This window comes from Marmota monax, unplaced genomic scaffold (assembly GCF_021218885.2).
Source record: "Marmota monax isolate L192 unplaced genomic scaffold, Marmota_monax_Labrador192_F-V1.1 WCK01_AAM20220418_F8-fsc00319, whole genome shotgun sequence".
Taxonomy (NCBI): Eukaryota; Metazoa; Chordata; class Mammalia; order Rodentia; family Sciuridae; genus Marmota; species Marmota monax.
Window position 1 is genome coordinate 746,432 of NW_026692103.1, and position 24,694 is coordinate 771,125.

General features: G+C 37.8%; 1 protein-coding gene across 7 annotated transcripts in view; it reads left to right on the forward strand.

Moving 5' to 3' along the window:
* Tanc2 (tetratricopeptide repeat, ankyrin repeat and coiled-coil containing 2) overlaps positions 1–24,694 on the forward strand; it is a 467,438-nt gene that overhangs the window by 125,996 nt on the left and 316,748 nt on the right. For all 7 annotated transcript variants that reach the window (XM_046460981.2, XM_046460989.2, XM_058584913.1 and 4 more), the window contains one exon: positions 17,548–17,619. In XM_046460981.2, coding sequence (XP_046316937.1) covers positions 17,548–17,619 — 72 coding nt within the window. The remainder of the gene's footprint in view (positions 1–17,547; positions 17,620–24,694) is intronic.

Below are 24,694 nucleotides of genomic sequence, written 5' to 3' on the forward strand. Positions count from 1 at the left end.
GCTCTAATGCCATCCATTTCCCTGTAAATTCTATGATTTTGTCATTTTTTAATGCAGAGTAATACTCCATTGTGTATAGATGCCACTTTTTTTTTATCCATTCGTCTATTGAAGGGCATCTAGGTTGGTTCCACAGTCTTGCTATTGTGAATTGTGCTGCTATGAACATCGATGTAGCAGTGTCCCTGTAGCATGCTCTTTTTAGGTCTTTAGGGAATAGACCAAGAAGGGGAATAGCAGGGTCAAATGGTGGCTCCATTCCCAGCTTTCCAAGAAATCTCCATACTGCTTTCCAAATTGGCCGCACCAATCTGCAGTCCCACCAGCAATGTACAAGTGTACCCTTTTCCCCACATCCTCGCCAGCACTTGTTGTTGTTTGACTTCTTAATGGCTGCCAATCTTACTGGAGTGAGATGGTATCTTAGGGTGGTTTTGATTTGCATTTCTCTGACAGCTAGAGATGTTGAGCATTTTTTCACGTACTTGTTGATTGACTGTATGTCCTCCTCTGAGAAGTGTCTGTTCAGGTCCTTGGCCCATTTGTTGATTGGGTTGTTTGTTCTCTTATTGTCTAATTTTTTGAGTTCTTTGTATACTCTGGATATTAGGGCTCTATCTGAAGTGTGAGGAGTAAAGATTTGTTCCCAGGGTGTAGGCTCCCTGTTTACCTCTCTTATTGTTTCTTTTGCTGAGAAAAAACTTTTTAGTTTGATTAAGTCCCATTTGTTGATTCTAGTTATTAACTTTTGTGCTATGGGTGTCCTATTGAGGAATTTGGAGCCCGACCCCACCGACTGTAGATCGTAGCCAACTTTTTCTTCTATCAGACGGCGCGTCTCTGATTTGATATCAAGCTCCTTGATCCATTTTGAATTCACTTTTGTGCATGGCGAGAGAAAGGGATTCAGTTTCATTTTGTTGCATATGGATTTCCAGTTTTCCCAGCACCATTTGTTGAAGATGCTATCCTTCCTCCATTGCATGTTTTTAGCCCCTTTATCAAATATAAGAAAGTTGTAGTTTTGTGGATTGGTTTCTGTGTCCTCTATTCTGTACCATTGGTCCACCCGCCTGTTTTGGTACCAGTACCATGCTGTTTTTGTTACTATTGCTCTGTAGTATAGTTTGAAGTCTGGTATCGCTATACCGCCTGATTCACACTTCCTGCTTAGCATTGTTTTTGCTATTCTGGGTCTTTTATTTTTCCATATGAATTTCATGATTGCTTTCTCTATTTCTACAAGAAATGCCGTTGGGATTTTGATTGGCATTGCATTAAACCTATAGAGAACTTTGGGTAATATCGCCATTTTGATGATGTTAGTTCTGCCTATCCATGAACAGGGTATATTTTTCCATCTTCTAAGATCTTCTTCTATTTCTCTCTTTAGGGTTCTGTAGTTTTCATTGTATAAGTCTTTCACCTCTTTTGTTAGGTTGATTCCCAAGTATTTTATTTTTTTTGAAGATATTTTGAATGGAGTGGTTGTCCTCATTTCCATTTCAGAGGATTTGTCACTGATATACAGGAATGCCTTTGATTTATGCGTGTTGATTTTATAACCTGCCACTTTGCTGAATTCATTTATTAGCTCTAATAGTTTCTTTGTAGAGCCTTTTGGGTCTGCTAGGTATAGAATCATATCATCTGCAAATAGTGATAATTTAAGTTCTTCTTTTCCTATTTTTATGCCTTTAATTTCTTTCGTCTGTCTAATTGCTCTGGCCAATGTTTCGAGAACTATGTTGAACAGAAGTGGAGAGAGAGGGCATCCCTGTCTTGTTCCAGATTTTAGAGGGAATGCCTTCAGTTTTTCTCCATTCAGAATAATGCTAGCCTGAGGCTTAGCATAGATTGCTTTTACAATCTTGAGGTATGTTCCTGTTATCCCTAGTTTTTCTAGAGTTTTGAACATAAAGGGATGCTGTACTTTGTCGAATGCTTTTTCCGCATCTATCGAGATGATCATATGGTTCTTATTTTTAAGTCTATTGATGTGGTGAATAACATTTATTGATTTCCGTATATTGAACCAGCCTTGCATCCCAGGGATGAATCCTACTTGATCATGGTGTACAATTTTTTTGATATGTTTTTGTATCCGAGTGGCCAGAATTTTATTGAGGATTTTTGCATCTAGGTTCATTAGAGATATTGGTCTGTAGTTTTCTTTCTTTGAAGTGTCTTTGTCTGGTTTAGGTATCAGGGTGATGTTGGCCTCATAGAATGAATTTGGAAGTTCTCCCTCCTTTTCTATTTCCTGAAGTAGCTTGAAAAGTATTGGTATTAGTTCTTCTTTAAAGGTTTTGTAAAATTCTGCTGTATACCCATCCGGACCTGGGCTTTTCTTAGTTGGTAGTCTTTTTATGGTTTCTTCTATTTCCTCAATTGATATTGGTCTGTTTAGGTTTTCTATATCCTCCTGACTCAATCTGGGCAGATCATATGACTTAAGAAATTTATCTATGCCTTCACTATCTTCTAATTTGTTGGAGTATAAGGATTCAAAATAGTTTTTGATTATCTTCTGTATTTCTGAAGTGTCTGTTGTGATATTGCCTTTTTCATCCCGTATGCTAGTAATTTGAGTTCTCTCTCTTCTTCTCTTCGCTAGCATGGCTAAGGGTCTGTCGATTTTGTTTATTTTTTCAAAGAACCAACTTTTAGTTTTGTCAATATTTTCAATTGTTTCTTTTGTTTCAATTTCATTAATTTCAGCTCTGATTTTAATTATTTCTTGCCTTCTACTTCTTTTGCTGTTGTTTTGCTCTTCTTTTTCAAGGATTTTGAGGTGAAGTATGAGATCATTTATTTGTTGGTTTTTTCTTTTTTTAAGGAATGAACTCCAAGCAATGAATTTTCCTCTTAGAACTGCTTTCAATGTGTCCCATAGATTCCGATATGTTGTGTCTGTGTTTTCATTAATCTCTAAGAATTTTTTAATTTCCTCCTTGATGTCTTCTGTAACCCATTGATCATTCAGTAACCTATTGTTCATTCTCCAAGTGATGTATGCTTTTTCCTTCCTTCTTTTATCGTTGATTTTCAGTTTCATTCCATTATGATCAGATAAGATGCATGGTATTATCTCTACTCCTTTATATTGTCTAAGAGTTGCCCTGTGACATAATATATGATCTATTTTAGAGAAGGATCCATGTGCTGCTGAGAAAAAAGTGTAACTGCTTGATGTTGGGTGGTATACTCTATATATGTCAATTAGGTCTAGGTTATTAATAGTGTTATTGAGTTCTATAGTTTCCTTATTCAACTTTTGTTTGGAAGATCTGTCCAGTGGCGAGAGAGGTGTGTTGAAGTCTCCCATGATTATGGTATGGTGGTCTATTAGACTCTTGAACTTGAGAAGAGTTTGTTTGACGAACATAGCTGCACCATTGTTTGGGGCATAAATATTTATGATTGTTATGTCTTGTTGGTGTATGGTTCCCTTAAGCAGTATGTAGTGTCCCTCTTTATCTCTTTTGATTAACTTTGGCTTGAAATCTATTTTATTTGATATGAGTATGGACACTCCTGCTTGTTTCCGAAGTCCATATGAGTGATATGATTTTTCCCAACCTTTCACCTTCAGCCTATGTATGTCTTTTCCTATCAAATGTGTCTCCTGTAGGCAGCATATTGTTGGGTCTTGTTTTGTGATCCATTCTACTAGCCTGTGTCTCTTAATTGGTGAGTTTAAGCCATTAACATTTAGGGTTATTATTGAGATATGGGTTGTTCTTCCAGCCATATTTGTTTATTTCTGTTACTAAACATGGTTTGTTTTCCTCTTTGATTATTTCCCCCCCCCTTTACTGTCCTACCTCCCACTGTTGGTTTTCATTGTTATTTTCCATTTCCTCTTCCTGTAATGCTTTGGCGAGGATGTTTTGAAGAGATGGTTTTCTAGCTGCGAATTCTTTAAACTTTTGTTTATCGTGGAAGGTTTTAATTTCATCCTCCATCCTGAAGCTTAATTTCACTGGATACACAATTCTTGGTTGGAACCCATTTTCTTTCAGTGTTTGAAATATGTTATTCCAGGATCTTCTAGCTTTCAGAGTCTGTGTTGAAAGATCAGCTGTTATCCTGATTGGCTTACCCCTAAATGTAATCTGCTTCCTTTCTCTTCTAGCTTTTAAAATTCTCTCCTTATTCTGTATGTTGGGCATCTTCATTATAATGTGTCTAGGTGTGGATCTCTTATGATTTTGCACATTCGGCGTCCTGTAGGCTTCTAGGATTTGGGATTCTGTCTCATTCTTCAAGTCTGGGAAGTTTTCTCGTATTATTTCATTGAATAGACTGCTCATTCCTTTGGTTTGGAGCTCTGTACCTTCCTGTATCCCAATGACTCTTAAGTTTGGTCTCTTAATGTTATCCCATATTTCTTGGATGTTCTGCTCATGGTTTCTTAACAGTCTTGCTGAGCTGTCTATGTTCTTTTCCAGTTGAAATACTTTGTCTTCATTGTCTGATGTTCTATCTTCTAAGTGTTCTACTCTGCTGGTAGTATTCTCCATTGAGTTTTTAAGTTGGTTTATTGCTTCCTGCATTTCTAGGATTTCTGTTTGTTTGTTTTTTATAACCTCTATCTCCCTGTATAGTTGATCCTTTGCTTCCTGGATTTTTTTGCGTAATTCATTGTCGAAGTGATCTTTCATTGTCTGATTTTGCTGTTTAATGTCTTCCTTGATACTCCAGATCATCTGAAGCATGTATATCCTGAATTCTTTATCTGACATTCCATCTGCTGCAGCTGTTACCTCTTCTAAAGTTGCGTTGACCTGCATTGCTTGTGGTCCTTTCTTTCCTTGTCTTTTCATACTGCTTGCGTATCTTTCCTGCAGGTGCGGGCGGCGGCTCTGCTCTCTCCTTATTCCAATTGGGGTGTCGTGGCTACCACGCCGGCAGGTCACTGGGCCTGTTCTGGGAGCTGGCGGCGGCTCTGTTCTGCCCCTACTCCGATTGGGGTGACGAGTGTACCACGCCGGCAGGCCACCGGGCCTGATCCGCCAGTCGGTTGCAGGTTTGCCTACCCTGCAGGCGCGGGAGGCGGCTCTACTCTGCCCCTACTCCAAATGGGGTGACGTGTCTGTCGTACCGGCAGGCCACTGGGCCTGTCCCGCTGGTCAGTCGCAGATCTGCCCGCCTTTCGGGCACGGGTGGAGTCTCTGCTCTGCCCCTACTCCAATTGGGGTGTCATGACTACCCCGCCTGCAGGACGCTGGGCCTCTTCCTGGCACGGGCGGCGACTCTGCTCTGCCACTACTCCAATTAGGGTGGTGTTTGTACCACGCCGGCAGGCTCCTGGGCCTGATCCGCCGGTCTGTTGTAGGTCTGCCTACCTTGGAGGCGCGGGCGGCGGATCTGCCCTGCCCCTCCTACCACGCCTGCGGACCCCTGGGCCTGATCTGCAGGTTGATCACTGGTCTGCTCACCCTGTGGGCACGGGTGGCGGTTTCGCTCCGCCCCCACTCCAATTGGGGTCACGTGACCACCACACCGGCAGGGCCTGATCCGGGCGTGGCAGAAGGATCTGCTCTGCCCCTACTCCAGTTGGGGTGACGTGTGTACCACACTGGCAGGCCACTGGGCCTGACCCACCAGGCTGTCACAGGTCTGTTTACCTTGCCAGCGCGAACGGCGGCTCTGCCCTGCCCCTCCTACCACGCCCATGTACCACTGGGTCACGGGTCTGCCCACCTTGCGGGTGCGGGTGGCGGCTCCGCTCCGCCCCCTCTCCAATTGGGGTCACGCGGTCACCACGCTGGTGAGCCGCTGGGCCTGCTCCGGGCGCTGGCGTTGGCCCGGCTCCTCCCCTCTGGCTCGACGACAAATTGAGGAGACTCGGGTGACTGTGCCTCACCCCCCCTACCAGGAGACCAACTGCTTATGTCACCACTGGTATTGATGAAGTTCTCTCCTCCGCTGCTTTCTGCTGACATCAGATCTCTGCCATGTTGGTATCCTATGCGAATGGCAGCATTTCGTTCCCCTTGCCGGGCAACCAAAACAACGGGTGAGTCCTGACCGGCCCTCAGCAGGACCCGGACCGAGAAGCAGTTTCTGCGGGCTCCTAGCCCCGGGCCAGGGAAGTTCCGGGAGCCGGAACTCGGCCGCTCCGTGCTCTGTGTAAGCTCCTATAAGTGTAAGCTCCAAGAAGCAGTCCCCGCGGGCTCAGTTCCGGGAGCCGGAATTCGGCTGCTTAGTGCTTGGTATATGCTCTGATAGGCGCAGGGTCCAAGAAGCAGCCTCCGCAGGCTCTGCAGCCCTGGGCCAGGGCGGTTCTGGGACGGTTCCGGGAGCCGGAACTCGGCCGCCCCGCGCTCGGTGTTTGCTCCGATAGGATCAGGTTCTAAGAAGCACCCAGGCGCTGAACCCTAGCAATCTGTCTGCAAGCCGCAGGCGAATTGCAGCCTGAAATTACCTGATCTATGGCTGAATGAGCTGCGGTCAGTCAAAAACAGGGAAGGTGACGTCAGTTTACCAACATGGTGGCTTCTGGCCTCCTCTGTGGTCTGACCGGTGTGGAGAACCGAGATGGACCGCTTCCTTCCCCCGTCTCAAACCCAGAATTCGGCCCTGAGTACGGTGTTTGCGCAGCTGGCAGAAACTGCAGCGCTGTAACCCTGCGTCTCTATCCCAGCGCGCGCTGCAGACTCTAGCCGCGGGGCGATTTGCTGAATAAGCAGTGTTACCCTCCGTGCGACAAACCACTCGCGTTTGAGTCCCCGTAGCCAATCCTCGTGCGATGGAAATCCTTCCTCCAGGTTCCGGAGCACCCCACTATTGCTGGAAATTCCTAACAAGATATCCTTTAGCCGTCCTGACTTGTCATACTCCCACACAGTGAAGCAGCACACGGGGGCAATGCACTCCCCTCGCCGCCATCTTCCTTCCTTGGTTTTCTAATATAGGCACTCATAGCTATAAATTTTCCTCTTAGAACCACCTTAATAAAATCCCAGAGGTTCTGGCATATTTTGTTACTATTCTCATTTAAGTATTTTTTAATTTCTCCCTTGATTTTTTTCTATCACCCATTCATCATTCAAAAGTGCATTGTTCAATCTCCATGTGTTTATATAGTTTCTGTACAGTTTTGTTGTGTTGATTTCTAATTTCATTCCATTTTGATCAATAGGATGCCTGGAATTACATCAGTGTTTTTTGTATTTGCCAAGAGTTGCTTTGTGGCACAAGACTGCGGTTTTGATCCCTTTAAGAATCATAAAGGTTTACTCAGGGGAAAATGTCTTCCACAATGCATTATGTACTTTTAGTCATCTTGCAAATGCTTGTTTTGGTCACAGAGATTGATACGTACCATGTAATTAAGCGATGGAGGCGGGGAGGGGTGTCTTTTAATTTCTTTAGGGTATTGTTTTCTGGAATTCTTACACTTCATTCCCAAAATCACCTACAGAAAGCCAGGAAATAGATCTTGCTACCATTAAACTTTCAGTGACCCCTGGAGTAAATTAGGTGTCATTTGCAGAGCCTTCCTTTCATTTTCACTGCCCTTACTTTCGAGTTGTTCAAGAAACATCACTTTCCATAGAGATTGCTTTAATTAGCCTTCTAACTAATCTCCTAACCGTTAGAAAACTGTCAGTTTTCATATGGGCCATAATCTAAGAATGGTTTTTATATTTTCAATGGTTGAAAAAAAGAATGATATTTTGAGACACATAAATTATATGATATTCAGATTTTAGTGTCAATAAATAAAGTTTGTTCAGAACAGAAGCACAAGTGCATTTACTCAGGGTTGAAAATCACCACTGTAGCTGGGCACGGTGGCCATACCTGTAATCCTAGCAGCTCAGGAGGCTAAGGCAGGAGGATCTTGAGTTCAAAGACAGCTTCAGCCAAAGTGAGGCGCTAAGCAACTCAGTTAAATCCTATCTCTAAATAAAATACAAAATAGGGATGGGGGTTATGGCACAGTGGCTGAGTGCCCCTGAGTTCAATCTCCGGTACTCAAAAAATCACCACTGTAGTTTCTATTCTGGTATACCTCTATACTATTTCAGGGACATCCTTTTAAAATGAAAATTATTCTAAGTTAAATGTATTTATGGGGTTTTTTTCAAAACATGTTTTAGGCAGATCAGATTTCTTATTTGTTTTTCCCAGCATAATTTTTATGACAGCACCTATTGGCTAACCTTGTACCTGACCATAAGTGAGTTAAAAATGTTTCCAGCTCAGGAAATGGTTGATTTAGAGTAGTTCATACGTCAGTGTAATGAACATTGACCTTTTCACTAAAAAATTTTAAAAATGTATCATGTTTTCACACTGTAAATATTTAGAAAGAGCTCTTTTTCTTATATTTTCTTAAGGCAGCCTTTAAAAAAATTCCTTGTAAAGTATATATAGCTAAGTTTGCAGTGACAAATTCAATTAAGAAATGGAGAACCAATGCATGAAATAAGCCTTAATTACCAAAGCAGAGGTACCACAGCATGTCAAGTCCTAAATTTTCTTCCTTATAGTAGAATTTCTTAAATAATGGTATCCATATAAAGAGCAGGTATGTAGACCTGGGAAGGAAAGATTATAGGGTTTGCAAAGTGTCCCAGAATTCATAATAAAGTACTTTAGTATATTTTGGTTGCAGCCAGTTCATTGCCAAAGGAAGTACTCTTTAATTTTTTTTAGTAGAATAAAGGGTTTGGGAGAGAGAGAACTCACACAAGTGCTTCTAGAAAAGTATTTTTCTTTAGAGAATATATCTTTTAACTTTATATTTAACAAATAAGAAGATTGGATTTGAAGTGTAAGATTAAATCTTCATAATCAACTTTAGTAGAAAACTTCTATAGATATCATCATCCAAAGTACATGTATGAAGAAATGAATTGGTGTCAACATACTTTATATACAACCAGAGATATGAAAAATTGTGCTGTATACATATAATAAGAATTGTAATCCATTCTACTGATTTTTTAAAATCAATTAAATAAAGGAAACACCTATTATAAAATGGAAGAATTGCTGTAGTTATAGAATTAATCTTTTAACACATTCTTTTATGAGGAGAAAATGAGATGGAACCATGATAACAAATTAAACTCAATAAATATTTAATAAATTTGGGTAGAAGTTAATAGTAAAGAGATGTAATGAATCACACCACCTCATCACTGCCCTTACTTTCAAGTTGTTCAGTTAAAGTCCAGTTAGTCACCATGAGTTTCTGTGTCTTCATCTATGAATAGACATTTACTTCCAAAGTTTTGATAAACTATCTAAAATACCTGGCAGATAGTACATACTTAATGATTGTTGGCCACCTTTCTTTGTGTTCTTAAACAAATATTGGAAAGGAGAACATTTAAAGATTTTTAGACCTATCGAATATTAATTCTTAACAGCATGAGGTAACAGAATTCCTAAAGAGTTTAAAAGCCTAAAAATTAAGTTTGAATTGGTTCAGTTAAAATACCTAACTTTATAAAAAGAATACATACAAATTACAGAATTGCTTACTTGGAATGTGAAGTATAGTTAAGAAGATTATAAACATGTATATTTCCTTCAAAAAGATTAAAGGATTGAAAAATTATTTTTTTTCCATTTTTTTATTAGTTCAAAACATTACAAAGTTCTTGACATATCATATTTCATACTTTTGATTCAAGCGGATTATGAACTCCCATTTTTACCCTATATACATATTGCAGATTCACATTGGTTACACATCCACTTTTTTACCTACTGCCATACTAGTGTATGTTGTATACTGTTGCCTTTCCTATCCTCTACTATCTCCCCTCCCCTCCCTTCCCACTGTAATTCATTTCTCTCTCTTGTTTTTTCCCCCTTTCCCCTCACTTCCTCTTATATGTAATTTTGTATAACAATGAGGGTCGCCTTCCTTTACCATGCAATTTCCTTTCTCTCTCTCATTCCCTCCCCACTCTCATCCCTGTTTAGTGGTGATCTTCTTCTCATGCTCTTCCCCTCTATTCTGTTCTTATTTGCTCTCCTTATATCAAAGAAGACATTTGGCATTTATTTTTTAGGAATTGGCTAGCTTCACTTAACATAATCTGCTCTAGTGCCATCCATTTCCCTGCAAATTCCATGATTTTGTCATTTTTTAGTGCAGAGTAATACTCCATTGTTATAAATGCCACATTTTTTTTATCCATTCATCTATTGAAGGGCATCTAGGTTGGTTCCACAGTCTAGCTATTGTGAATTGTGCTGCTATGAACATTGTTGTAGCAGTGTCCCTATAGCACGCTCTTTTAAGGTCTTTAGGGAATAGTCCAAGAAGGGGAATAGCTGGGTCAAATGGTGGTTCCATTCCCAGCTTTCCAAGGAATCTCCATACTGCTCTCCAAGATGGCCGCACCAATTTGCATTCCCACCAGCAATGTACAAGTGTACCCTTTTCCCCACATCCTCGCCAGCACTTGTTGTTGTTTGACTTCATAATGGCTGTCAATCTCACTGGAGTGAGATGGTATCTTAGGGTGGTTTTGATTTGCATTTCTCTGACTGCTAGAGATGGTGAGTATTTTTTCATGTACTTGTTGATTGACTGTATGTCCTCCTCTGAGAAGTGTCTGTTCAGGTCCTTGGCCCATGTGTTGATTGGTTTATTTGTTATCTTATCTTATTGTTTAATTTTTTGAGTTCTTTGTATACTCTGGATATTAGGGCTCTATCCGAAGTGTGAGGAGTAAAGATTTGTTCCCAGGATGTAGGCTCTCTATTTACTTCTCTTATTGTTTCTCTTGCTGAGAAAAAACTTTTTAGTTTGAGTAAGTCCCATTTGTTGATTCTTGTTTTTAACTCTTGTGCTATGGGTGTCCTATTCTTCAAGTCTGGGAAGTTTTCTCGTATTATTTCATTGAATAGATTGCTCATTCCTTTGGTTTGGAGCTCTGTACCTTCCTGTATCCCAGTGACTCTTAAGTTTGGTCTCTTTATGTTATCCCATATTTCTTGGATATTCTGCTCATGGTTTCCTAACAGTCTTGCTGAGCTGTCTATGTTCTTTTCAGGTTGAAATACTTTGTCTTCATTGTCTGATGTTCTATCTTCTAAGTGTTCTACTCTGCTGGTACTATTTTCAATTGAGTTTTTAAGTTGGTTTATTGCTTCCTGCATTTCTAGGATTTCTGTTTGTTTGTTTTTTATAACCTCTATCTCCCTGTATAGTTGATCTTTTGCTTCCTGGATTTGTTTGTGTAATTCATTGTCGAAGTGATCTTTCATTGTCTGATTTTGCTGTCTAATGTCTTCCTTGAGACTCCAGATCATCTGAAGCATGTATATCCTGAATTCTTTATCTGACATTCCATCTGCTGCAGATATTACCTCTTCTAATGTTGAGTTGACCTGCATTGCTTGTGGTCCTTTCTTTCCTTGTCTCTTCATACTGTTTGCGTTTCTTTCTGCTTGGTGAAACTGTTGTGCTATTGAATTTTCTGCCAGTCGGTCGCAGGTGTGCCCACCTTGCGGGCGCGGGTGGCGGCTCCGCTCCGCCCCCTCTCCAATTGGGGTCACACAACCACCACGCTGGCGAGCCACTGGGCCTGCTCCGGGCGCGGGCGGCACCCGGCTCCTCCCCTTGCTCGACGACAAAGCGAGAGAGACTAGGGTGTCTGTGACTCACCCTCCCTACCAGGAGACCAACTGTTTCTGTCACCTCTGGTATTGATGAAATTCTCTCCTCCGCTGCTTTCTGATGACATCAGATCTCTGCCGTGTTGGTATGCTATGCGAATGGCAGCATTTCGTTCCCTTTGCCGGGTGACCAAAACAACGGGTGAGTCCTGACCGGCCCCCACAGGCCCTGTCTCAGTCCTGTTGCCACTGCCCACAAAGGCTCAGTTGGTATTTACCTCCACAGTACTCAGCAGGACCCGGACCAAGAAGCAGTTTCTGCGGTTTCCTTAGCCCTGGGCCAGAGCAGTTCCGGGAGCCGGAACTCGGCCACTCCGTGCTTGGTGTATGCTCTGATAAGAGCAGGCTCCAAGAAGCAGTTTCCACGGGGTTATTTAGCACTGAGCCTGAGTAATTTGTGTGCAAGCCGCAGGCGAATGGCAGCCTGAAATTACCTGTTCTATGGCTGAATCGAGCTCTTTTTTTTTGTTGGTTTTTTCTTTTTTTGAGGAATGACCTCCAGGCAGTGAATTTCCCTCTTAAAACTGCTTTCATTGTGTCCCATAGATTCCGATATGTTTTGTCTGTATTTTCATTTGTCTCTAAGAATTTTTTGATTTCCTCCTTTATGTCTTCTGTAACCCATTGATCATTCAGTAACATATTGTTCATTTTCCATGAGATGTATGATTTTTCCTTTCTTCTTTTATCGTTGATTTCCAGTTTCATTCCATTATGATCAGATAAAATGCATGGTATTATCTCCACCCCTGTATATTTACTGAGGGTTGCCCTATGGCATAATATATGGTCTATTTTTGAGAAGGATCTATGTGCTACTGAGAAAAAAGTATATCCACTTGATGATGGTTGATATATTCTATATATGTCAGTTAAGTCTAGGTTATTGATTGTGATATTGAGTTCTATAGTTTCTTTATTTAACTTTTGTTTGGAGGATCTGTCCAATGGTGAGAGAGGAGTGTTGGAGTCACCCATAATTATTGTGTTGTGGTCTGTTTGATTCTTGAACTTTAGGAGAGTTTGTTTTATGAATGTCGCAGCACCATTATTTGGTACATAAATATTGATAATTGTTATGTCTTGTTGTTCAATGGTTCCTTTTAACAGTATATAATGTCCTTCCTTATCCCTTTTGATTAACTTAATCTTGAAGTCGATTTTATTCAATACGAGGATGGCCACCCCTGCTTGCTTACGAGGACCGTGTGCGTGGTATGTTTTTTCCCAACCTTTCACCTTCAGTCTGTGTATGTCTTTTCCAATCAAATGTGTCTCCTGGAGGCAGCATATTGTTGGATTTTGTTTTTTTAATCCATGTTACCAGCCTATGTCGCTTTATTGGTGAGTTTAAGCCATTTATGTTTAGAGTTACTATTGATATATGATTTGTACTTCCAGCCATGTTTGATTATTTATCTTTTTTTTTTTTAAATTTGGTTTGTTTCTCCATGATTAGCTTTCCCCCCGCTCTCTGGCTTACTGAGGTACTTCCCACTGTTGGTTTTGGTTATTGTTTTTCATTTCTTCCTCGTGTAGTGTTTTGCTCAAGATGCTTTGCAATGCTAGTTTTCTGGCTGCAAATTTTTTTAACTTTTGTTTATCATGAAAGATTTTTATTTGGTTGTCATACCTGAAGCTTAATTTTGCTGGGTACAAAATTCTTGGTTGGCATCCATTGTCTTTCTGAGTTTGAAATATGTTGTTCCAGAATCTTCTCACTTTCAGTGTCTGTGATGAAAAATCCGTTTTTAACCTTATTGGTTTACCCCTGAATGTAATCTACCTCCTTTCTCTTGTAGCTTTTAATATTTTCTCTTTGTTTTATATATTGGATATCTGCATAACAATGTGTCTTGGCGTTGGTCTACTGTGATTTTGTATGCTCGGTGTCCTGTATGCATCTACAATTTGTACATCCGTTTCCTTTTTTATGTCTGGAAAGTTTTCTATAATTATTCCATTCAGCAGGTTGCTCATTCCCTTGGTTTGAACCTCTATGCCTTCCTCTATCCCGATGACTCTTAAGTTTGTTTTTTTTTATGTTATCCCATATCTCTTGGATGTTTTTCTCATGATTTTTTACCAGCCTTCTTGAGTTGGCTGGACTCTTTTCAAGATGATATATTTTGTCTTCATTATCTGACATTCTGGCTTCTACTTGCTCCACTCTGTTGGTGATACTCTCATTTGAGTTTTTAATTTGGCTTATAGTTTCCTTCATTTCTAAAATTATTGTTTGATTTTTTTTATAATCTCTATCTCCTGATAAAGATGCGTATTTGCTTCTTTTATTTGCTTGTGTATTTCATTTTCAATGAGTTCTTTCATTGTTTGAATTTGTTGTCTCATATCCTCTTTAAGATTCCATTCCATCTGTCTAAGGTATTCTTTGAGTTCTTTATTTGGCAATTTTTCTGATGCCTCTAGGTCCTCCTGTATATTTAGGCTGTCCTGCATTGTTTGTACTCCTTTTCTTCCTTGTTTTTTCATGCTGCTTATGTTACTTCTTGCTCTGTTTGACTGCTAAGTTACTGTTTACTCCTATAAATTTATTTGGTTTTGTGTGTCTCTGGGGTCTCTCTTTTGTGATGGGAGATTATGACTAGAGATGATGAGTTTTGTTGCACTTTAGTGTAGATTCATTCATTTCCTAAACTGTGTACGGATTCTGATGGCATATAGCGGTCTGCGGTTTGGTCTTGGGACTTATATTTAGGTCGAATGATGTGATGGTATTGAGGTTGGTATCTCTTGGCAACCTTGGAAGGTTGCTCTACTGACGAGGGATATTAACAGGAGAATGGTCTGGAGTATTTGGGGGAAGTTAAGGTCTTGGTAGCACTATATAACTTCCCAGAACATTGACCTATACATATTTAGTAAATTACACATAAACAGCGTCGTATTGCTTGGGAGGAAAGGGAAGAAGTCACTAAAGAGAATTAGAGTAAACAGATAGAATTCAAGGAAAGGGGAATAAGGAAATTGAAAAGAAATGAAAAGACAAAAGAAAAAAATAGAAAATAAAAAAAAATTTTTTTAAATCATCAAAAAAGTGAAAATAAAAAATAATACAAAAAATATTTTAAAAAATTAAAAAAGAAAAAAAATTAAAATTAAAAATTTTTTTAAAATTTAAAAATGCAGTCTTAGAGTTCGATTAAATTCTTTTCCAGTAGGTGGAGCTGTGCCCACCTGGCCAAGCTTCTCCTCTCAGTGCGCGGGAACCAATCACTGTGCAGCATCTCCTCCTCCCCGACTGGGCGGGTCTCCACTCCTGAGTGCCTCGGGCGTTTCTTGTGTCTAGTCACCGGGCCACTGGCCCTGTTCACAGGTGACGCTCACCACAATACTGATTACACGCCAGTTCTGCTGCTCAGGGGAGCCCTATCTTCTTGAACAACTGGGCACAATCTCCCTGCTTGCCAATCCCTCAGCCCCTAAGGTTGTGGAGCTTGGGGCTGAGAGCCCTCGTTGTATTTTGCTTGCCCTCCGGTAGCCACGCCCCCGGGAGCTGGTGCAAGAGACCTCAGTTGTCTGCGCTGGTGGGGGCGGTAGCCAGCGGGTCCGCGCCACTCCTGAATCCCTCGGTCTGACTGTTGCGCTCACGGGAGAGCTGGGAGGGGCCCTTGAGGTTTCCCCGCTGTCTGGAGGAGGGGGTTAGGGGATTACACACCTGTCGCCGCTGGTATCAATGAAGTTATCTCCTCCGCTGCTTTCTGGTGACGTCAGTTCTCTGCCATGTTGGTACCTCATGCGAATCGCAGCATTTCGTTCCCTTTGCCAGGTGAACAAAGCAACGGGTGGGTCCTGACTGGCCCTCCCAAGCCCCGTCTCAATCCTGTTGCCACTGCCTATGAAGGCTCGGTTGGTATTTACCTCCACAGTATTCAGCGGGACCCCGACTGAGAAGCAGTTTCCGCGGGTTCTTTAGCACCGAGCCAGAGCAGTTTGTCTGCGAGACGCAGGCGAATGGGAGCCTGAATTCAGCCCCTACGGGCTCGGTGTGTGTTCTGAGAGGCCCAGACTGTTCGCCCCAGATCCACGTTAGCTCGGCAATGCCTAGTGATCTTGAGCAAACAGCATTTAGACGACTTAAGACTCCCTATGCCCGCACAGCTGGAGAGGTCAGAGACTTGATACCTCCGTGCCCGCCGCCATGTTGGATCTCCAAAAAATTAATTTTTAACAGAGGCAGGTCATTCATTCTGGGATGATGATAATGCATAGGTAGATTTTTGCTTTAATTTTTTTCCCATTATGTCAAAGGAAAAATTCTTACCATTTTATTTCAAATAAAATATTTAAATAAATATTTATTTTGTCAACATGTCTAATTATATTTTTATTCAAGTGTAGTAACTTACATCATAACAACAGAATACTAAAAATGATTTGGATTTTAAAAGTATTTACATATTGCTACAAAATACAACTGCTTATCATTTTGTATCTTTTTGCTTGCTAAATTATTTTATAAGTCTTATTAGTTAAATTAATGGAGTGCTTAGTTGCTGAGATCCTACTGGAATCAGATGTAAATATTTTTGGCTCATTATGTACTATCTTTTGTTTTTAGAATCAATTGACTGATGCTATTCTTGCTAGATAAGCCTTCTGCAAAATAAAAAATACTTGATAAATATATTTTATATATGTGTTGATTATTGCTAAACCTTACATCTAATAAGTATTCTTAAAAAGTAACTTTATATAAATAATTAATTTTAAAATGGACTGTTTGTTTTAAAAAGATAAATGAAGATACATTAGCTCTGTGACAAAATAGTAGAGTAGTGTAAGTAGAGGCAGGGAAAGGATGTCCTTGTAAACCCTGTCTGTAGCTACTACTTTTTTCAATTAAGTTAAAAATAAGATAATTGGTTGTATAAGATAAAGAATAAAGGAGATTGTTGAACCTTTAATACATTCTAAACTTGATTAAAGTAAAAAGAAATTTATAGGCATTTAAATCACTATGCTGTGGCTGGGGTCATGGCTCAGTGGCCTAGCATGTGTGAGGCACTAAGTTTGATTCTCAGCACTACATATAAATAAATTAAATAAAGGTCCATTGACAACTAAAACAAATATTTAAAAATAAAAAATCACTATGCTAAAATTTTAGCTTCAGCATTTAGTCTTAATTTTTTATCTTAGATATACTTTATGACATTCTCAATCTATTGATTTGTTTTACTCTGACAACTTTATTTAGGTGAGTGATGTTTGTTTCTATATAATAAAATTGAGGAAATTATTTAATTAAACTCGTTTGTTATAGCTTTTTATAAATTCCAGTTCTAGTACTTATTTCTTGAAAAATGAAGATTTATATAAGGAAATGGATTATTTTCATATAATTTAAAAATCATGGCAAAAGCAAACTCAAAATTTGATTTTTATCTCAGTCATATTTCATAGATTTATTTATTTTACATTTTCTAAAGCATATAAAGGTAATTTTATTACAGTAGAAATACAGTCTTTAGATAGTGTTATTTGACATACTTATGACAAATAAATAGCAGCCACTCATTAAACATTGCTAAACTGAAATTCTGTGAATAAACTTGATAAAATTTAGTTGATAAAATTACTGCATTATATGCAGAATAGAAAGTATACATACTATAGAGGGGAAAAAATCTCTGACATTTCCATTAGACTTTTAGACTGGAATGTAAACCACCCCTATAAGAACAACAGTAAGAACCATTTTTTATATGGAAAACAAATCTTCAAATATTTTAATGATCCAGATCATATGAAAGGAAATGATAGATTTAGTAGATTTTAAGATGTAGATGGCTTCAGGGACGATTTTATATCAGTTTCAGTTTCCATTTATTTATGCTCTTTTTTTTTCACCCTAATCTTATGTAGATGGAGGGAGCGAAGAACCACCGGATCGAAGACAGTCAAGTGTAGATTCTCGCCAAAGCCGCTCTGGGCAAGGTAAATTTTGCCAGCTCTTCCTTTCTGATGCTTAATTTGGAGATTGGGATTTTTGCTGAATGTAGTCTGGTTATTCTCATTTTGTATTTAGAATTTAAATGATACAATCTAAAATTTCTGTATGATGTACTTTATTCAAGTTATAAGAAAATTAAAACTGGTCTCTTGTCATTTTAAAATGATTTTGGAACATAGCAGTGTATGTCTCAATATCATTTCTGAAGTGTAACCAAAAATAAATTTTGAACAATATCATTTATAGGAGTATCATCACACTCTGTTTTTTAAAATTTCATCAATATAATATTTGTTGTCTTAGATCTCTCAGAAGAAATGGCAAAATTATTGTATTATTTTAGGCTCTTCCTACTTTTTTCCTTTTTTAACTAAAATTTTTTATTGTAGGCTTTTGATTAATTTTTTGAAGTGATAATTGGACTATCCCAACTAACATATTTAAAATAGCATGACTATCCCTTCCTATATTCCTTTTTCTTCATAGTAATTATCATCTTCATATTTACTGTTTTATATTTTATGTTCAAAATAAATGTTCCATGATAACACAGCTTTTGTCTGTTTTGTTTATTGCTGTATCCTCAGTGTCAAGAAAAAAATATCTGAAATATAGTAGTCACTAAATAAATGTTGTTAAATGAATGAATTGATCTCTGAAGAGAATAAGAATTGAGCCAGGAGCAGTGATGCATGCCTGTAGTCCCAGCGGCTTTGGAGGCTGAAGCAGGAGGACCACGAGTTCAAAGCCAGTCTCAGCAATGGCAAGGCATTAAGCAAATCAGAGAGACCCTGTCTCTAAATAAAATACAAAATAGGGCTGGGGAAGTGGCTCAGTGGTCGAGTGCCCCTGAGTTCAATCCCTGGTACCAAAAAAAAAAAAAAGAGAGAGAGAGAGAGAGAGAGAATAAGAATTGAGAACACAAAGTGATGAATAAACTACAGACTGTTAGGCCGTAATTTACCAAGTTTGGTTTTCAGAGAATCTTTCAGCTAAAATACCATAAATTAAAGCTTAAATTTATAAATATGCACTGTTTTAGCCCTATAAAAACTCTGTTCATTTATTCCATAATCCTGTTCCCCTTTTTCTCAAACCTTACTCTTTTTAGAGCTGTACTATTAAATTATTTCTTACAAAATAAAAAGAGAAATAACATATTAAGGTTGCTTTAGAAATTTTAACTTATAATAGCACTTAATCTTAAATAATATTATGCATTATATTAAGATATTAATATAAGCATATAATTAATATCTTAATATAATGCATATAGTATTAATGTCAGGAAATTTTCAACTTTTTCACTTCTCCCTATAAATTTATTTAAATATAAAAGAAAATTAAGAAAAAATGAGATCATGTATGTAGAAGCATAAAATAAAATTAATACAAAAGATTATAGTATTTATTATTATTAATGCCTTAACTTATGAAATGTTATAGATATGTGAAATTAATTGATCTTATTCTCTCTGACATTGGTCAGTTAAGTATTTTTCAAATCAATATATAAAATTGAATTTTAATAACAAAGATGAACTTCAAACAATAAAAACTGATTTCTGTGATCCAAAGTACAAACTACCTAATCTATTAATTCCAAGTAACCAGGAATTCAATCATAAGAGTTAACTGGTAGTAAAGCAATTTTCTTTATACTCTTAGGGATTTTCTTTACAATATCTCTTTATTCAAAAGAAATTTAAAAAGAGCCATTTATAATGACTTACATGAAAAACAGGTATTATCGGGAGCAAAACATGGGTAAGTCTATACTTCGAGTTTTGCTCATTTCAGAAATTCATTGAAAGATCAGTAAAGGGGGATTGGAGAATAGACAACGTCCACATAATTTTAGAAACATGGAGAGTATATTGATAATATGAAACTGAACTCTAAATTCATAGCAGCGAAAATCAGTGAAAAAAAAAAAAAAACCCCAAACATCCTAAATTACCCTCTAGAAGTCTCAAAAAGCTCAAGATTGATAGTATGTGGAAATAGAGGTGAAAGGAGGATTGTTTAAAAGTCAGATGAAGAATCCTCTCCCAAGACCTAGCTAACCAGTCAGCTGGGCAAGTGCCCAATTCCCCACATCTAACCTTAGCAAAGCCTAGAATTTATTCTTTGGAAATGAAAGAAACCAGGCTCCCTAGACTGGGAGACACCAAACACAACCTAGAGAAGGAGTCCTATGCTAAAAACAGGAGAATTGGATCCCAGTTATTTTCCTCCTATCTTTATCCTACTGGGCTCAGAATACTGACAGTTCAGGACTTTATCTTCTAGACAGGAGATTGAAAAAGTCTTTTGTGGGACTCTAATGAAGAAAAAAAGATATACAAGATAATGCAGCCATGAAACAAGGAGGAACTACAAAAGAATGACATTTGTCTGCTTAAAATAACTCTTAGATATTAAAATTATGATGGCAGAAATCAAAGCTCCATAGAATTATTAAAAATTTCTACCACCACCACCACTTCAGACAGAGCGTTAATCTCCAGGATAAAAACAAAGAACTCAAAAAACTGAACACCAAAAATCCGAAGTAATCCAATCAATAAATGAGCTAAGGAACTGAACAGGCACTCCACAGAAAAAAGAAATATGAATGGTCAAAAATATATGAAAAAATTGCTCAACATCTCTAGCAAATAGAGAAATGTGAATCAGAACTACACTGAGATTCCATCTCATTCCAGTCAGAATGGCAATTATCATGGATGCAAGCAACAATAAATTTGGCGAGGATGTAAAAAAAGAAGTTTACTTATACATTGCTGGTGGGACTGCAAATTGGTGCATCCACTGTGGAAAACAGTATGGAGATTCCTCAGAAAAGTTGGAGTGGAGCCTATAATTTGACCCTGTTATCCCACTCCTCAGTTTATACCCAAAGGACTTAAAATCAACATACTACTGTGACATAGCCATTCAGTGTTTATAGCAGCTCAGTCCACAATAGCCAAACTATGGAACCAACCTAGGTGCCCTTCAACAGATGAATGGATAAAGAAAATGTGATGGAATATTACTCAGACAAAGAAGAATGAAATTATGTCATTTGCTGGTGAATGGATAGAACTGGAGAACATCATGCTAAGTGAAATAAGCCAGTCCCCAAACACCAAAACTCTCTGATATGTGGATATTCAACTACAACAAGGGAGGGGAAGATAATAATTTATACTATGTTTGTATAATATTTCAAAATATACTATTTTACTGTCATGTAAAAAAATAATAAAAATATAAAAATTAAAATAAATTAATGTTGAAGGAATCCCTGAAAGGGTAGATCAAAAGGTTAGAAGTGACAGGAAAGAAGTAAAAATTGTTAAGAAATTATTGGATCAGTTAGAGGATTTCAATATTCAACTAATAGTAGTTTTCAAAAGAAAGTACAAATGAAATGGGGAAGAAATCATCAACAAATGATTTAAGAGAATTGTCTTGTACTGAAGAATGTGAATTTCTTGATTGAAAAGGTTCATGTATAATGACTTAGAAACAAACTAGAGCACGTTGTGGTGAAATTTGGCATTACTGAGGCCAGACAGTGATTTCATGTTTCCAGAGAGGAGAAACAAACAAACAAACTTGTCAGTTGACTTTGGACTTCTCAGCGGTGGCACTGGAAATGGAATTTTTAAAAAAGGAAAGCATTTTCTTCAAAAATTTTAAGCAAAATAATTTTAATCTTAGAATTCTAAATGCATTTAAACTATTCTACTATATTCTTCATATCACTGTTTTTCTGGTCATGAAGAATTTCCCTCTCTGACATTTATGACATTTAGCTATAGGCTGACAGTTGTGAAATGGACTTGCCTTGGGAAGGACTGGAAGGGAAAGATAAAAGGGGAGTGTAGGGTGTCTGGTGCATGGTCAGTGTCTTCTAGACATGAGGGTTTTTTCTCTCCTGTATGTTAGCCAGCCACCTTTCCCTCTGATCTCTCAGGTAATGGATTCTAACTCACATATACCCACATTCACTGCTCCAGTTTATGGGCAGAGACCTCTGATATGTTCTGCTTATCACATTCATGTGGGATTGGGAGATGGGCCTGACTCCTTGTACCCCACTTAGTCAGATTGCTGCCTATGGTTGTTTTCTCCTTGCATGTCTTGCTTCACTGCTGAAACTAGACCCAGAAACACTCTAGGATCACCGTTATCTTCCTTACACATGCTCTGGGCTATAGTTTCCCCAATCCAGTTGCAATATGTTTTTGTTTTCCATGGCTTTTGAAAACATTTCTACTCAATTATTGAAGAAATAATATTATGGGCATTTTGTTGTATCTTGTCGTACAGTGTTTTCAGGATTTGTTCCTTTTAAGATACTTTTTTTTTGTTTTGTTTTGGTCATTTCCACACAACTCTTAGTGTTTGTAAGCTACCATTATTTATTTTAAATTACCATCATTTCTTTCCTTTACTATTATAATAGCATCCTGACTTATCTTACTATTTCCACTCTGACAAGTATTCTATTGTCCATTTGATAGTTACATTGCTCTTTTTAAATAAATAAGGGCCCCAAATTTGAAAACAATATCCCCAGTAATTCCCCCCCCCCTTTTTTTTATTTGGTACTGGAGATTGATCCCAGGGACACTTGGCCAGTGAGCCACATCCCTAGCCCTTTTTTAAAATATTTTATTAGGAGACAGAGTCTCACTGAATAGCTTAGACCCTCACTAAGTTTCTGAGGCTGGCTTTGAAATCGTGATCTTCTGCCACAGCCTCCCAAGCTGGCTGGGATCACAGGCATTGGCCACCAAACCCAGCTGAAATCCCCATTAATTTCTTATCATGTTCAGAATAAATTTCAAAGTTTATGTTATTCTCTACCATGATCTTAGTTCATTTACCTCTTTTTAATTCCCTATTCTATGTCCTTCTAGTTTACTGAAATGCTGGTCCTTTTGCTCAAGCCTGTTAAGAATGTTTCTTAAGTTCTTTCTTGTATAAAAGGATATATAGATTTCTACTTATGTAAAAGAAATTTCTATGACCATCCCAAATCCCAGCCCTAACCTTCATAGTATTTATCACTACCCAAAATTAAACTATTCATTTAATTACTTATTATCATCTCAGCTACTGGAAGGAAAGTTTCAGGTAAGCAGGTATACTTGTCTTGTTTATCACTCTAGTCCTAGGACGCTGGCATTACAAAAATTTATCAATATTTGTTAAATAAAGAATAAAACAAATATCTAGCATTTGGTGTGCTTGGAAAAGTATGAGAATGTGCCTAGGCCAAATATTGATTCAGTATTCACTTCTGTTACTTTTGTAACTGAAAAAAAAAGTAGTGCCAGAAATTTGTTGAATGTAGGTAATTTGTCAGAACTATCAACCATCTATTGATTTGTAAACTGAGGCTCGATATATGCCTGTAAAACCTCAAGATAGGTGGTTATTTTCTACTTTTCAGTAGCATATTATATAATTGGATTATATTGTTGATTGTATTTTGTCTTATTTGTTGATTGAATCTGTTTTTCTTTGTAATCTAGTTCATTAATATTAGGGTCTTTGCATCTAGAATCATACTAGTGCCTTATTTCATGCCATTAAGTATGATGAAGGAAGCTTTATAATTCTCTAAAGGTTATATAATTCAGGAATCTTTGAGTTTCTTCATCAGATTTTTTTTTTGTCATTTTGACTCCATTTAATGTATTAAATTATTTTTCCCCTTAATGGTCATATATATGTAAACTGAACTTCTTTAGTTCTAGATATTAAATAGAGGCATGAGCAAACATGAAAAAGTTGAAACCCAGTTCTGATTCACTTTTTTTAAGTGGTAAATGGACACAATACCTTTATTTTATTTTTATGTGGTGCTGAGGATTGAACCCAGTACCTCACATGTGCTAGGCAAGTGCTCTACAACTGAGCCACAACACAGTCCCTGATTCACTTTTGAAAAGAGACCATCGTGCAGGCATTAGGTTTTGATATATAATATATATAGGTATAATAATGCCCATGAAACCATCTTGTGCTGAAGACTGGGAAAAACATGTGCAGTATTTGGCTTTGCACAATTCCCATTATTTATAACCAGCTTTATTTGATTAATACATGCTGTTATATCCATAGTAATAATTTACTAAATTTTCAAAATAGTATGTTATGACATTTTTTTTTTACTTTCCTTGGAAATTTGTAAAATTTTAGCAGATTTGAAATGTTATATTCTTGAAGCATATAAATTATTCTTCAGTCCAGGAAAATTACAGTTTTTGGTGGTACTGGGGATTGAACACAGGGCCTTGTGCATGCTAGTCAAATGCTCTATCACTGAGCCATATCCCCAAACCTAAGATTTTTTTTTTATTGAACCAACTATGGTTAATTATAGACAGTAATGAGAAAAACTATCTCAGTATTCATTTTTTATTTTAGCTTACATGTGGTATGTACAAGAGTGTTTTGTTGTTTTTACTAGTTTACCATTCAGATAAGAAATATCAATTACGGGGATGGGGATATAGCTCAGTTAGTAGAGTGCTTGCTTCACATATACAAGGCTCTGGGTTCAATCCCCACCACCAAAAAAAAAAAAAAGAAAAAAATCAATTAGGGGGTTGGGGGTGTGGCTCAGTGGTAGAGCACTTGCCTGGCACATGTGGGGCACTGGATTCAATCTTCAGCACCACATAAAAATAAATAAATAAATAAAATGAAGGCATTGTGTCCATCTACAATTTAAAAATATTAAAAAAAATCAATTAGGACTCACTATAAATTGCTTTAGAAGAAAGAAAAAATAAACTTAATGTTCAGTAATACGTATGTACCATGACATGGAACAGTGTCTTCTCATAATTGTCAGGATAATGTTGTAAAATTGACATTATTTTTCATAGGAAAATACTTTCAATTTTACATTAATCTATAGCAAAAATTTTAAATCAGACACAGAAGCATGTAGTTAGAACCTTTCCATTCTGATATTTCAAGTACAAATTTGTTTGTTATTGATTGGATAATACTTAAGAGATCTGAATTCACATGGTAAATCCCTTTGAA